This window comes from Helianthus annuus, chromosome 15 (assembly GCF_002127325.2).
Source record: "Helianthus annuus cultivar XRQ/B chromosome 15, HanXRQr2.0-SUNRISE, whole genome shotgun sequence".
Taxonomy (NCBI): domain Eukaryota; kingdom Viridiplantae; phylum Streptophyta; class Magnoliopsida; order Asterales; family Asteraceae; genus Helianthus; species Helianthus annuus.
In genome coordinates, this window is record NC_035447.2 from 108,387,902 (window position 1) to 108,402,610 (window position 14,709).

At 39.7% G+C, this 14,709-nt stretch overlaps 1 protein-coding gene across 1 annotated transcript; it reads right to left on the reverse strand.

Moving 5' to 3' along the window:
* Positions 1 to 1,635: 1,635 nt before the first annotated feature.
* Positions 1,636 to 3,282, reverse strand: LOC110914011. Its single transcript, XM_022158823.1, has 2 exons — positions 3,151 to 3,282; positions 1,636 to 3,036 (listed from the first exon to the last, which is right to left on the reverse strand). The coding sequence occupies exons 1-2, from the start codon at positions 3,280 to 3,282 to the stop codon at positions 1,636 to 1,638; spliced, it is 1,533 nt and encodes a 510-aa protein (XP_022014515.1).
* Positions 3,283 to 14,709: the final 11,427 nt, after the last annotated feature.

Below are 14,709 nucleotides of genomic sequence, written 5' to 3' on the forward strand. Positions count from 1 at the left end.
GGGATACTTCCACCTAGGGAGGTCAAGTTTCAGGAAGACCGGTCTTGTGAGCAGGCCTATCAGTCTTAAGTTGCTGAGACTGCTTCTCATGTTTCTACCACCCACCGTATTGTTCGTGAGTGGTATAATATGCATAAAGAGCAGAAATCTTTCATGGCGGCTCAGAAGAAATTTTCCAACGATGAGAGACGTCTGGCTCAATTGATGGCTAAATTAAAAGATGATCAAGCCAAGTTTGAGGCTGAGCGCAAGACTGAGGAATGGTCTGTTGCTGGTTGGAAGAGAAAGGCCGAAGCTGAAGCTGCCCTCCTTTCTGAAGAACGTAAAAATTGGAGGAAAATTTGCGAAAAAGATAATGCTGAGAAAGCCAACCTTCGCACTATTATTAGTAACCTCAAGGCTGAGGTTGAAAAGCTGAAGAATCAGGATGCGGAGGTAGAAAGATTGAAAAAGGAGAAAGCTGATGCAGAGGCTGCGTTGGCGGAGGCGCATTCTTATAGGGAACGAAGTGAGCAACGGGAGGTACAAGCTTTAACCACTCTTGCCATTAGAGATAAAGAACTAGAGGAACTTACTGCTTTGGTTTCTGACCAGGAACAACTGAAGAAAGACCTGGAGCTCGCGCGTTCCGAGTATACTGAAACCTCCCGCCGTTTGACTGAGGTTGAAGAGAAATTGGAGAATTCAGAAACGGCGCGGGTCACAGTGGAAAGCGAGTTTGAGCCTTTAAAGAATGATATGGCCTGGTTGAAGGATCGCGGGATTGCTTGTGTAAGTTCCTTCCCTTTTTTTATTGTGAAATCATATATGCGCTTGCTTTTTCTCTTCTTCTTCTTTTTTTTTTTTTACCAATTTCGCTTGATTTCATAGGTTGCTGAATCTGTATTAAACTCTAAAGAGCTGGATAAAACTGTTGCTGAATTGGTGGTTGCTGCGCGGCGGGATGGGTATGCGCAAGGTTACGCGGAATGTTCCTATCATGTGAATGACGCGCTGAAGGTTAACTGGGATGATAGCAAGTCCGCTGCTTTTGGCGTAGATACTGCCGCTGCGCTTGCTTCTCTGAAGGCAGAGTTTAATAATTTACAACTTCCAGTTATGGAGTTGATAAATGTGGCGCTGCAGTCGGATGATCCGGTAACGCAGCTTAAAGAAATCTTCCCTGATGAGGATGAAGATTTAGAGTAGGGTGAAATTGTTTTTGAACAATTTGTGTTTCCCCTCCTTTCTTTTTTTTTTTGTGTGTGGGGGATGTAGATCCTTGTTTTGTTGCGCTTGTTTGTGTAAAACTCGAAACACTGTCGTGTTTGAATCTCTTCAGGGCGTATTTGTACGCTGAAGGTAATATGTTTCTATTTGTTTGAATGACTTTACAATATTTGCATGAGTACAATTGCTTTTACTTAAGTAAGGCGAATAAAGTTGGTATGAAGCTCATGTGTGAAGCTTATGGTCGTTTGTGAGGTAATCACTGACCGCATATGGAGCTTATTTTATACTACCATAATGTTTTTGCGCTTACTAAAAAGAAATTGCATGCATTTTGTAAACACAAATGATAGAAACTTTGTAATTTTATTCATGGATAAAGCTCAGAGGCATTACAAAGTTTTTAATAATTAGATGGAACTTAACTTACTCCCTGATAGTTTCGCCATATTTGATGTTTTTCCCTGCGGGGAACTCTACAGAGTCCCTTAAGTCTTTGCCCGCTTGCTGGAGGTTTCTTCTCCCCGGGGTAATCTGCTTTATCTCCTTGCGCATATTCTGGAGTAGATGCGCAAACTCCCCATTCTTGAGGGCTTTCTCTATTTCTGTGCGCAAGGAAATGCAGTTGTTTGTGGTGTGCCCAGTGTCCTTATGATATTCGCAATATTGCGCCAGGTCTTGACCACGTTTACTCTTCATCGGGATTGGCGGTTTGAACTGATAGTCCTCGGTACTCAGAACCTCCGCCGGGGTCTTTGTTAGGGGGGTCCACTGCCTCTCCCTATTTTCATGCTTGTTTTCTCTTTGAGCAGAGAGTTTGTTAATTGTTGTGCGAGCATCTTCAGAGGAGCGGCTTCCGGATGACTCGCGCCATGATTTTTTGAACCTTCGCTCGCCCGTTGCACTTAAATCTGTGGGCCTGCTGTGTGGTGGTGGTGGCCTATTTGTAGTACGGTTTTTCTCCGTCTGCGCATAAACCTTGGCCGCCGCCATTATCTTTTCCCAACTCTTGGGAAGGCCCTCTGTTCCGGATAATACTTTGACCATGTCGTCACATCTAACCGCGTACTTAAACTGAGCACGGATTAGCTGTTCGTGAACACCACCGATCTCCAACACTTCCTTATTATATCTGGTTATAAAATCTTCCAGATTCTCGTCATCTCGACGCCATATGTTCATGACATCGGATGTATCCCGCATGGAACGCCTTTGCTGGCTGAAGTGTGTTAAGAATTTTTGGCTCAGGTCTTTCCATGACTCGATTTGCCCCGTCGGTAGGTTATCAAACCAGATTCGCGCTGGCCCAGTTAACGTTTGAACAAACAAATGACACCAAAGCGGGAGAGTCCAACCGCCAACCAACCCTGCGCTGGTGAAGACTCTCAGATGATCGTCGGGGTCAGTTAACCCATTGAATTTCCCGACGTTAGATGGTAATTTTGCCCTTTCTAACGGAGCCAGAGCTATTTCCAGTATAAACTTCGAGTTTTCCGCTGCTTCTGCAGGGCGGTAAACTAAGTCATAGTTATGCTCTGCCTCAGAGTTGTAAACCGCTCGAGGCCTGGATTTGTTAGAGTTTGGTTGTAGTCTGTTGAATACGCTGGTGTTTGCACTCAAACGATATGTTTGATCGGATTCATCGGTGTGGGCATCCCATTGGGAACCCAACCTATCATGAACCGATTGCCTTTGACGAGGCTGTGACTCTTGGTGTTGTCTCTGGTAGCTGTTTGTACCATCATAAGTTGATTCTTCTCGCTGGGAAGCATGAGCTCTAGATCCCGGCCTTCGTGATTGTGTTACGGGAGCAGTTTGAGCACACAACTGCGTGTACACTGCATTTAATGCCCCTTGTGACAAGACATACCATTATATCGGAGTTTCTCCCGGTGGTAAAATTGATTGAGCGGGATTTGTGGGAAATATCCCTGGAGTAACAGGGTTATTTGCTCCATTAGATTGAACCTCATTATCGTCTGAGGCCTCTTCTACCATCCCTTCTACTGGTAAATTGTTTCCGACATTTGGTCGAGGACCAGGCTGACGGTGAGAAGATGAATTTTCTGCCATGTGCAAAAACAGAAAAATGAGATGAACTGAATCGAAACGAGATAGAAACTAGAAAAACTGAGAAAACGGTGGGCGCCAATGTAGAAACACTAGATAAATGGTCGGAACCGAGATATCTAGGGGGTTTGAATCCGCATAAAAGGTTAGTTCTCTCTCAATTGATTCAGTTGCAGCCGAGTTCCTTCTTCGGTGATTCTGCAAAACAGAGCACCGTTAGCCTCGTCAAGGGGAGAAGAGGGTTCTCTCCTTGACCCGACTCCGGTGTGAGAATAAGTATTTGTAATGGAGAAGATAAAGTATTTTAGTAGTGAATGTGATCTGGGTTTATACCTGAAGAGTTCTCCTATTTATAACCGGGAGTTTGGGAGGGAAAATCTGTTGTTGAAAAGATAACGGAAGATGCTAACGCCGTAGCGGTTATATTTCCTTCTGTTAAGTCCTTTTAATCTTCGTTAAGTTGCTTTGATCCTGATGCGAATGCACACGGATCATGACTTGATCAATCGGTTGGGGAATTGCCACGTGGAAAGTGATTCAAGTGGAGATCATTCTTCAATTACATGCTATCGTTGTGATTTCAGGAATGTTTTTGGTAATGACACGTGCCCAGACGGTTATAACCGTCTGGGTGGTGCACGATCATATTCTTTCTAGAAGATTGCTGCTGTAATCTAGTGTGGCATCTTACTGTGTGTACACAGTTTGAATAAATCCCAAGTTTGGGTAAAATGATATCCAAGTTTGGATATTTGGGTGGATGCGTTGATCTCAGGGTTTTAACCCTTTACTAAATGGGAGGCGGCGCAAGGATTTTATGTTTTCCTTTGGGCGCGCGATTATCGTTTGTTGATTACTATTTTCCCTTCTGTAAGACCAATGCGCGGTCGCGCAAGGTTAAAAGGTTGAAAGGCCAATTGGTGGTACGGTCTTAAATCCTTTTTATGAGGTTTTTGGGACCTTACCCCTTCACATATATTATTCTATTTGTAAATAGATTAGTTCAAAATATTTTATTTCTTTTTTTATAAAAGTCCGGTAATGCCCAAACCATGTAACCAAAGCAATAACGATTTAGTTTGGTTTGATTTTAATTTTCAACGGTTTGGTTTTAGTTTTCAATTACCAAAAACCATGACTAACGGTTTAGTTTACGGTTCAACACAAAAACCGTCCAAAATGGACCATAAACACCCTTACTTAAGAATTGTTATATTCACACACACACACACATACATACATACTGTATATAATACCTTAGAAAGAAAGGTCGGTGGCATATGCCACCGACAAAAGAAACAAAACAACCATTCAACTTTCAAACTTAACAAAAACAATCGCTGCACTTTCGAAATTGATATTTACACCCAATACATTTTCTAAAAACTTTATAGAATGTTATTTTCACCCCTTTGAATCCTAACTTTTCAAATTTACCCAATTGTATTTTCATTCTTTAACATCAAAGAAAAAACTATTTTTCCACGTGGTTATTTTTATGTACGTGTCGGTATGAATTCACGTTTCGACGTAATTTTTTTTTAAAACGAGTCATGTCAAATGTAATGCATTTTCATGCTTATCTGTATGTGTCACACCCCAACCGATGGTGGAATCACGGGAACATGAGCGAATGGATGATTGTTCAAAGCATCATACAATTGAAAGTGATAATATTTAAATAAACTGTTTTTATTTCATAAACTCAAATTCGTACATTGTCAAAAGAAAAGAAATTACATCAATTTAAATATTCAAACAAAAGAAAACTAATTTATTCATGGGTTTCTAAATCCACCTAGTAGATTTCTTGAACATTATCATCAATTCCCTGCAATTTATGAACAATAAAGGTCAACAAAATAGTTGGCGAGCATACAAGTTTGGTCTACATAATATAGAATAAAAGGTCTCAATCTAACATGGCAATTTGTATACTACTAGTATGTGTAAACTATCAATCAAACCAAGTGTCCACTAGCATATCCTTTCCACATAAGAGAACAGCCTGCATAAGATTGAATACTTAACAATACCACATAAGGGAGGTGTGCTACTCCTATAGCGCTATAATCGTTAAGGTAGGTGATTGAGTACACAAGATTGATTTCTAGCATGTATTCATAGATTGAGTGTTTGTATTGCAACCTAAAGTGTGTTTAAAGGAAAGGGGGTTCGAGTACACTCACAGTTTGCAAGTGGTTTCCACAAACGTGAGATAACGTTTCAAGAGGTTGAAGCACCAAATTATCCTAACAAGGATGAAAAGGTGTGTAAGTACAAGGATTTAGAAGTTGGAATGTAAATGAGATTTGAATAAAAGATAAATAATAATAATAATAATAATAATAATAATAATAATAATAATAATAATAATAATAATAATAATAATAATAATATATGAAAATACATAAAAATACTATCTTGACTAAACACTCACTTTGGACACTATTAATTGATGTGTATTCCGTGGGTACTATTTCACCCACTAGAAGTCTAAGTGTGAGGAATTTATCTAAGATAAATGTTTACCTTTGCACACAACTTTCCACCATAAATTGGTTGGTGTCATGGCTAGGTTTGATATATATATATAGGACAAAGATCCGTTAGGAACCACCCTTTATTGCGAGAACCGCAAGAACCAATGTGAACACAACCAAAAATGCCTAAAAATAGCTAAAAAACACACAAATTTTTTTTAAATATTTTTTATGTTAAAATCGCTACTTTTAGTAGCAAAAAAAATTAAATTTATTTTTTTTAATTTTTTTTGCTACTAAAAGTAGCGATTTTAACATAAAAAATATTAAAAAAAATTTTAGATTTTTTTTTATTTTTTTAGATTTTTTAAGGTTTTTTAGGGGTTTAGTTTTTAACATTATAGCTTGGGGGTGGGGGGTGGGGTTAGGTTTTTTGGGGGTTTTAGTCTTTAGCATTTAGCTTGGGGGGGGGGTGGGGGTTAGCTTTTTTTAGCTATTTTAGGTTGTGTTCACATTGGTTCTCGCGGTTCTCGCAATAAAGGTGGTTCTCGCAATAAAGGTGGTTCTCGCATGAACCTTACCCTATATATATATATATGAATGAATTTGGTAAATTAATTGCAAGAATAAATGAATGAATTTACCAAAATTAAATTACAAGATTAAATGAGTTAGAACAAAATTAAAGGTGTTAGTGGTTAGTAGCATGAATAAAATGTTAGTGATTATTAGCATGGTTAGTAATGTTAGACATATAATAAAGAGTTAGACAATATTAAGTTAGGCATTATAATAATTGATCATGGTTAGTAATGTAAGATGGAAATGACATAATTAAAGGTTAAAAAACATGTAAAAGAAAACTTAAGATTGGTCCTTAGTTTGGTGATGCACCATCTTTGTTTACCATGGCAAACATTTGGTGACATTCCATAAGAATTTCTCCTACATGGGGAAGTATAAAAACACAAAGAAAAACAAGAAGAAGAGAAGAAGGTGAAAGGAGATGAAACTCACTTTCAAGAGGGAAGAATTCTTTGAGAAATGGCAAAGAAAATTGGTGGAATGAGTGTGAAATTTATTCGTGATGGATTAGGGTTAGAGGTGGTTAAAAAAATATAAAAAATTGAAAATTGGCCTATTAATATATATTTTTTTCTTTGGGCCCTAATGTTATGGGTTTGTTTGTTTTATGCATTTCTCTTTTATTATTTGTATAAATTCGAGTTTCTAACATAATTTAGAAACATAGTATGACACAATAATTGATTGATTAGGTCTCAAATATCGAATTTACACAACATAAGTCGGTTTATGAATGATTTAAACGTGCCTTGATGATTATATGAATAACACCTATGTTTGATTGGACAATTATTGAGAGAATAATAAATAAATAAATAAAATGAATCCCATTATGCTCATAAGTCTCAGATTACAATGGTTGAATACAAAAAACACGGACACGAATAATATAATAATTGCGGAATGTTACAATATGTATGTTTTAAGTTGGCCAACGTTTATACATTTTAATGTACGTGTCGGTAAAAATTCACGTTTCGACATATTTCTTTTTGGAAACGAGTTTAGTCAAACATAATATGTTTCATTCTTATCTTTTCATACGTTTTCGGTTGGTCTGCTGATGTGTGTAAAATGCAACATATAAAACACATCATTTAAGGCATAAAACTAACCCTTTTTAAGTACTAATGTTGGAAAAAGAGTGTTTTTGTCTTCCTTTTGTATTTTCAGGATGAAATGAGCTCAAAATCACAAAAGAAGCAAAAAGACCCCTAATTCTATCATAATTACAAGAAAAGGAACAAAAGCAAACTGCCCGGACCCTCAACGGCACCTCCCAAGACAAAGAGAAGAGAACAGATGTCTGAACACGCCCCGTGTCCAGTGAACACGGGGGCGTGCCCAGGAAGCAGCAGAAAAGACAAACCAGTAGAAGCTTCCATTGCTCACCACGGGGCCGTGCCCAGCGGACACGGGGGCATGTTGAAAGTACAGCAGGCGCATTAATTGTAATTCGCAATTACAATTAATGAAGAGAGAGAATGTCAGACGGGCACGGGGCCGTGTTCAGCGAACACGGGGCCGTGTCCAGCGTTCTGTTCAGCCTATAAATAGAGGAGCTTGGCTTCATTCTCTCTCATCCCTTGGCACACCACCTCTCTCACACTTCATCCACCACCCACCACCACCATAACACCATCATCCACCACCATCATCCATTGTCCATCATAGAGTGTGTGAGTCGTCTCGGGATCCAAGATTGATCGTAAGAGTTCTTGACAATCAAGGCCATGTTTGCCTAAGTCTCTTACATCACTTGGTGAAGACAAGTGTTTAGTATAATACTTTTTATTTTTAATCTTTTGCACTTTTTATTTGGTTTTGTATTAATGACTTTAATAACTAGTTACTTATGTTGAAGGTGATCTTTCCTTATCGTTTGTCCGTGGTGTCTTGGCATTATTTTACTGTCTATATAAAATAAAAGATTTTCACCATTCATATCTCCACGGTCTATATGGAGGTATGTTGGCTACCTGGTCGGGGGTTAAGGGAACGGTTTGGTAAAGGTCTTGCCCTTGTTCAGCGTTTAGAGGTCCTGCTTGGGACCTGGGTCAAATTTAGTAGGATCTCCTTCAATGCCCATAGGTATTGGATGGCGGGGATCCAAACTCTTTGACCCCCTCATAAGCTAACTACTATTAATACTATAACCCGGCTATTTAGGACTGTATCCCTGCTGACTCAGACTACTTAGCCGAGGGTAACGTCACCGCCAAAAGCGGGGCCTACCATAATTTGCATTAATAACTTAATTCATTATCTTTCAATAATCCGACCCTTTAGGATTGTATCCTTGCTGACTCAAACTACTGGGTTGAGGGTAACGTCACCTCCGAAAAAGGGGCCTACTACAATAACTAAGATAATCTCTTAAACAAGTGCAAAAGTGCGAAAATAATCAAAGGTTATACTAATACACGTGTCGGATCCAAGTGATTCATCTTGTCTATCTGTTTTATTTTATTTTATTTTTCAGCATTTAGTTAGCTTTCTCAGAAAAAGGTTAAAAGCCAAAAATCAAGAGAAGGTTTCGGGTGACCCACCCCCAATGGCGGACCAACGTACCCTCATGGATTACTTACGGCCCACCGTAGGTAATCTCGGCGCCGCTATCAATGCCCCGAATGTCGAAGCTAATAACTTCGAACTTCGACCGCACTTGATACAAATGCTCCAAAACTCCGCAACCTTTCACGGGCTCGCGGACGAGGATCCCCATCTACATATAACTAATTTCTTAGAAATATGTGATACATTTCGGATCAATGGAGCATCAAACGACGCCATCCGCCTTCGTATGTTTCCATTCTCACTAAAAGACCGAGCGAAAGCTTGGCTCAACACCCTCCCAGCTGGATCGGTAAACACCTGGGATGAACTAGCCCAAAAATTTCTATATAAGTATTTCCCTCCTTCTAAAACTGCTAAATTAATGGCTGAAATTAACACATACTCACAAGAGGACGGGGAATCCTTATATGAAACTTGGGAAAGGTTCAAAGAGCTACTACGCAAGTGTCCCCATCACGGTCTCGCGATATGGCAACAAGTATCCACTTTCTACAATGGATTGTTGCCACATACTAGACAGACACTTGATTCTAGCTCCGGGGGACTTTTAGGTAATCGACGCCCACACGAAATATATAATCAGATTGAGGAAATTGCTCAAACCAATTTTCAGTGGCACACCCCCCGGGGAAATAAAACTATTGCCCCGGGCGCCCATAAGGTAGACGAAAACACCTCTTTACAAGCCCAAATCGAGGCCCTTTCTTCAAAAATAAAAAAATTAGAAATGACAAAAACCGTCTCGGTCATGGCTTGTGAGGGGTGTGGTGGGTCACATGAAAATTGGAGTTGCATGAAAGAAACGGACGATCAACAAGAAATGGTAAACTACATTGATAATAGACCTAGGCCGTCGGGTCCTCCAACGGGGACCTACAACCAAGGATGGCGAAACCACCCAAACCTTGGTTGGAGGGAGCCCGGCAATAGTAGTAACCAACAACCACAACGAACAAACTTTCAGCAATCAAGAAATGAGTCACAAAATTTCACTCAACAACAAAGTGGGAGAGAAAGGCTCGAAGATACTATATCTCGCCTCGTCTCTGACACTGACAAGAAAAATTCGGAAAGATTCCTACAATTAGAATCAAACTTTAGGAATCAACAAGCTAGCATTCAAAATATAGAAAAACAAATAAATCAACTAGCTCAAAATTTTTCCGAAAGACAACAAGGCGCGTTACCTAGCAATACCGAAACCAACCCGAAGGCACAAGTTCACCTCATCACGCTACGAAACCGAACCGTAGGGCCTGCAGAAGTACCTCCAACCGCGGAAGAATCAACGCCAACACATCTGCAGGAGAAGGACCCTCCCCCATCAACAGAGCCTACCAAGGCTCCTCGAGTTCCGTACCCCGGTAGGTTAATTCGTCAAAAAACCAACGAGCAATTCGCAAAGTTCGAAAGTTTGCTAAAACAATTGCATGTCAATATTCCTTTTATCGAAGTCCTAACCCAAATGCCCAAATACTCTAAATTTATGAGGGACTTCCTAACACATAAAAAGAAAATTGAGAATTTGCAATTAGTTAATTTAGGCGAAGAATGCTCTGCCCTCGTACTCAATAAACTACCCCAAAAGAAGATCGATCCCGGAAGCTTCACGATTCCGTGCTCAATAGGGGAATCTCCTGTTCGCAATGCCTTGGCCGACTTAGGGGCAAGCATTAACCTCATGCCCTCTTCAATGTTTAAAAGGCTTGGCTTGGGAACCACAAGCCCCACAAAAATAAGCATACAACTCGCGGATCGATCGGTCAAGTTCCCGCAAGGTGTCATCGAGAATGTCTTGGTAAGGGTAAGCAGATTTGTTTATCCTGTTGACTTCGTCATACTCGACATGGAGGAAGACAACGAGGTCCCCCTTATTCTAGGGAGGCCTTTCCTTGCCACCGCACAAGCAGTAGTGGACATGAATGAAGGGACACTAACGTTAAGGTATGGGGACGATGAGGTAAAATTCGGAGTTGGGAAAAGAATAGAGGATGACGACCCGGTCCAATACATGAAGGTTATCGACTCAAGCTTGGATGCCGCTCTCCGACGGTGTAACTTGGGAGGCAAGGCACCCCAATCAAATGACGTGTGACCGGGAATTGGGTCTAGCCAAGGACCCTTATAAACGTGGCGCACCACGGAGGCATTCCGCGGACCTATCCTTAGTTTAAGTTTAATCTTTTAGTTTTTGCAGAATAAAACACACTCATGGTGGTAATGGATGAAAAAAAAAAAAAAGGGAACGAGAAAAAATGGAACCATGCAGAAGAACAGAACAAACCGACAAAAATCTCCATAACAGAAGGCTCCACACGGGCCGTGCCCAACCAACACGGCCCCGTGCTGAGCCCCCTGCAGGAAATCACCCAGTTCAGGTAACTGGACACGGGCCGTGTTCAGCAAACACGCCCCCGTGTCCAGGCTTCTGTTTCAATTCTATAATTTTTGTTACTGGCACTTGACCACGGGGCCGTGCCCGGTCAACACGGGGCCGTGTCCAGAGTGCCAGTAACACAAATCTTTGTTTTTAAACACACTTTTATCAACCAAAAACTCTATTTTTGGACACATTGAGGACAATGTGTAATTTAAGTGTGGGGGGGATGCTAAAACCTTGAAATTTTTGCAAAATCCTAAAACAAGCCTTACACAAAACTCTATTGGAACCGCTAAACACCCCAAATTTTTTCAAAAACTTTTTCATTTTTTTTATTTATTTACTTGTCTTAGTTTAAGTTGGGAATAACAAGTTATAAAAAGGTTATATTTTTACAAACTTACAACTGATAGCGTCGTGATAAAAAGAACTAACATAAGAAAATTATGAAACGGTATAACAAGTCTAGCTAAAATTCGATTATATATGCTTGGTCACATTAAAAACCCATTCCCACAAAAAGTGAGTTTTGAGCCTTTATTGAGCATAAAAATACACATATTTAGATTAAATGCTCATTTTTCGTTTCTTGTGTGAATAGCCGCTCGGTCTTTACAAATCTAGAACTTGCCACGACGATACATTCCCGGTCCTTACCAACTTAAACCCAAGTAAGTAAATGATAGAGGCATTAGGACTAACTATTTTTCTTTCAAAACCATTATTTTTCATTTTTTTTTACCTACCCAAAATCCCCCTAGAAAACCCCTTTGAGCCTAAACCTTTCATTTCATTACCCCCAAAACAATTTTCTACCCACCAAAAACCTTTTTCATTTTTTTCACCTTTATTTTAGTGACAAACTCGGTTTTCATAAACATACCTTTACGTGATCAAAAAAAAAAAAAAAAAAAAAAAAAAAAATTTGTTGAAGTCAAAAACAAACATAAGCTACAAAAAGCTTGTTTGGAGAAATACTTCAAAAATAAATGTCACCAAAAATAAGGTATTTTACGAAAACCGACACTTGTTACGATTTTCGCCCTTTTTACTAACCACTAACCAACCACCCACCTTTAAACCCAAGCCTTCACCCCAAAAAGACCTCTTGATATTTACAAAGGTAAAAGTCAAAAAGGAGGAGGATTGATCGCTTGGCAAGCATATGGAAAATGTAAATCCGTGCCGCTCTCGAGCGATTCACTTAAATATACACCTTCGGCCGAGTGATTGAGTGATCTCCCGTGAGGTATGTGAACTTGTATATAAATGGAATTTTAATAAAGCATGCTATGCCAAATTAAGTAGTTTATCTTATGAAAAGTTCAAAATAAACCATGACGAATAAGATTGTAAATAAGGTAAAAATAGAACCTATACAAACCTTGGATTCCCGACACTCTAGGACAAGTTAAAAAACTTCTCTTCTACCTATTCCATTTGGGAGTGTAAGCCACATTAAAAGAGTTTTGCTTGAGGACAAGCAAAAGTTCAAGTGTGGGGGTATTTGATGTGTGTAAAATGCAACATATAAAACACATCATTTAAGGCATAAAACTAACCCTTTTTAAGTACTAATGTTGGAAAAAGAGTGTTTTTGTCTTCCTTTTGTATTTTCAGGATGAAATGAGCTCAAAATCACAAAAGAAGCAAAAAGACCCCTAATTCTATCATAATTACAAGAAAAGGAACAAAAGCAAACTGCCCGGACCCTCAACGGCACCTCCCAAGACAAAGAGAAGAGAACAGATGTCTGAACACGCCCCGTGTCCAGTGAACACGGGGGCGTGCCCAGGAAGCAGCAGAAAAGACAAACCAGTAGAAGCTTCCATTGCTCACCACGGGGCCGTGCCCAGCGGACACGGGGGCGTGTTGAAAGTACAGCAGGCGCATTAATTGTAATTCGCAATTACAATTAATGAAGAGAGAGAATGTCAGACGGGCACGGGGCCGTGTTCAGCGAACACGGGGCCGTGTCCAGCGTTCTGTTCAGCCTATAAATAGAGGAGCTTGGCTTCATTCTCTCTCATCCCTTGGCACACCACCTCTCTCACACTTCATCCACCACCCACCACCACCATAACACCATCATCCACCACCATCATCCATTGTCCATCATAGAGTGTGTGAGTCGTCTCGGGATCCAAGATTGATCGTAAGAGTTCTTGACAATCAAGGCCATGTTTGCCTAAGTCTCTTACATCACTTGGTGAAGACAAGTGTTTAGTATAATACTTTTTATTTTTAATCTTTTGCACTTTTTATTTGGTTTTGTATTAATGACTTTAATAACTAGTTACTTATGTTGAAGGTGATCTTTCCTTATCGTTTGTCCGTGGTGTCTTGGCATTATTTTACTGTCTATATAAAATAAAAGATTTTCACCATTCATATCTCCACGGTCTATATGGAGGTATGTTGGCTACCTGGTCGGGGGTTAAGGGAACGGTTTGGTAAAGGTCTTGCCCTTGTTCAGCGTTTAGAGGTCCTGCTTGGGACCTGGGTCAAATTTAGTAGGATCTCCTTCAATGCCCATAGGTATTGGATGGCGGGGATCCAAACTCTTTGACCCCCTCATAAGCTAACTACTATTAATACTATAACCCGGCTATTTAGGACTGTATCCTTGCTGACTCAGACTACTTAGCCGAGGGTAACGTCGCCGCCAAAAGCGGGGCCTACCATAATTTGCATTAATAACTTAATTCATTATCTTTCAATAATCCAACCCTTTAGGATTGTATCCTTGCTGACTCAAACTACTGGGTTGAGGGTAACGTCACCTCCGAAAAAGGGGCCTACTACAATAACTAAGATAATCTCTTAAACAAGTGCAAAAGTGCGAAAATAATCAAAGGTTATACTAATACACGTGTCGGATCCAAGTGATTCATCTTGTCTATCTGTTTTTATTTTATTTTATTTTTCAGCATTTAGTTAGTTTTTATTTTTCTTAGTTTAAAACATTTTTCTAACTTTTTGATTTGATTAGACGTTGAGGATAAACCGGTATTAAAAGCTCTTGTGTCCTTGGACGACCTCGGTATCTTACCAACACTATACTACGTCCACGATGGGTGCACTTGCCCATATGTGTGTTTAGTGTTAGTAAATATCGTGTTTTATAAATTTAAAACTTGGCTAAAAGTGTAAAAAGGGCTTAAAAATATATCTAAAAATATAACACACTTCACGCACATCATCTGCGTTTTGACGTTAATTGTCTTTGGAAATAAGTCGAGTAAAATATAATATGTTTTCATTCAGTTATATGAATTCTAGGTATTGTACGTTTTGACGCTATTAAATCTTGATGCAAAGGTAAGGGTGGTGTAGTGGTTAGGTCGAACGCTCACTAAATAGGCCAAACCGGGTTCGATTCCGTTTTTCTGTAACAGCAATGCT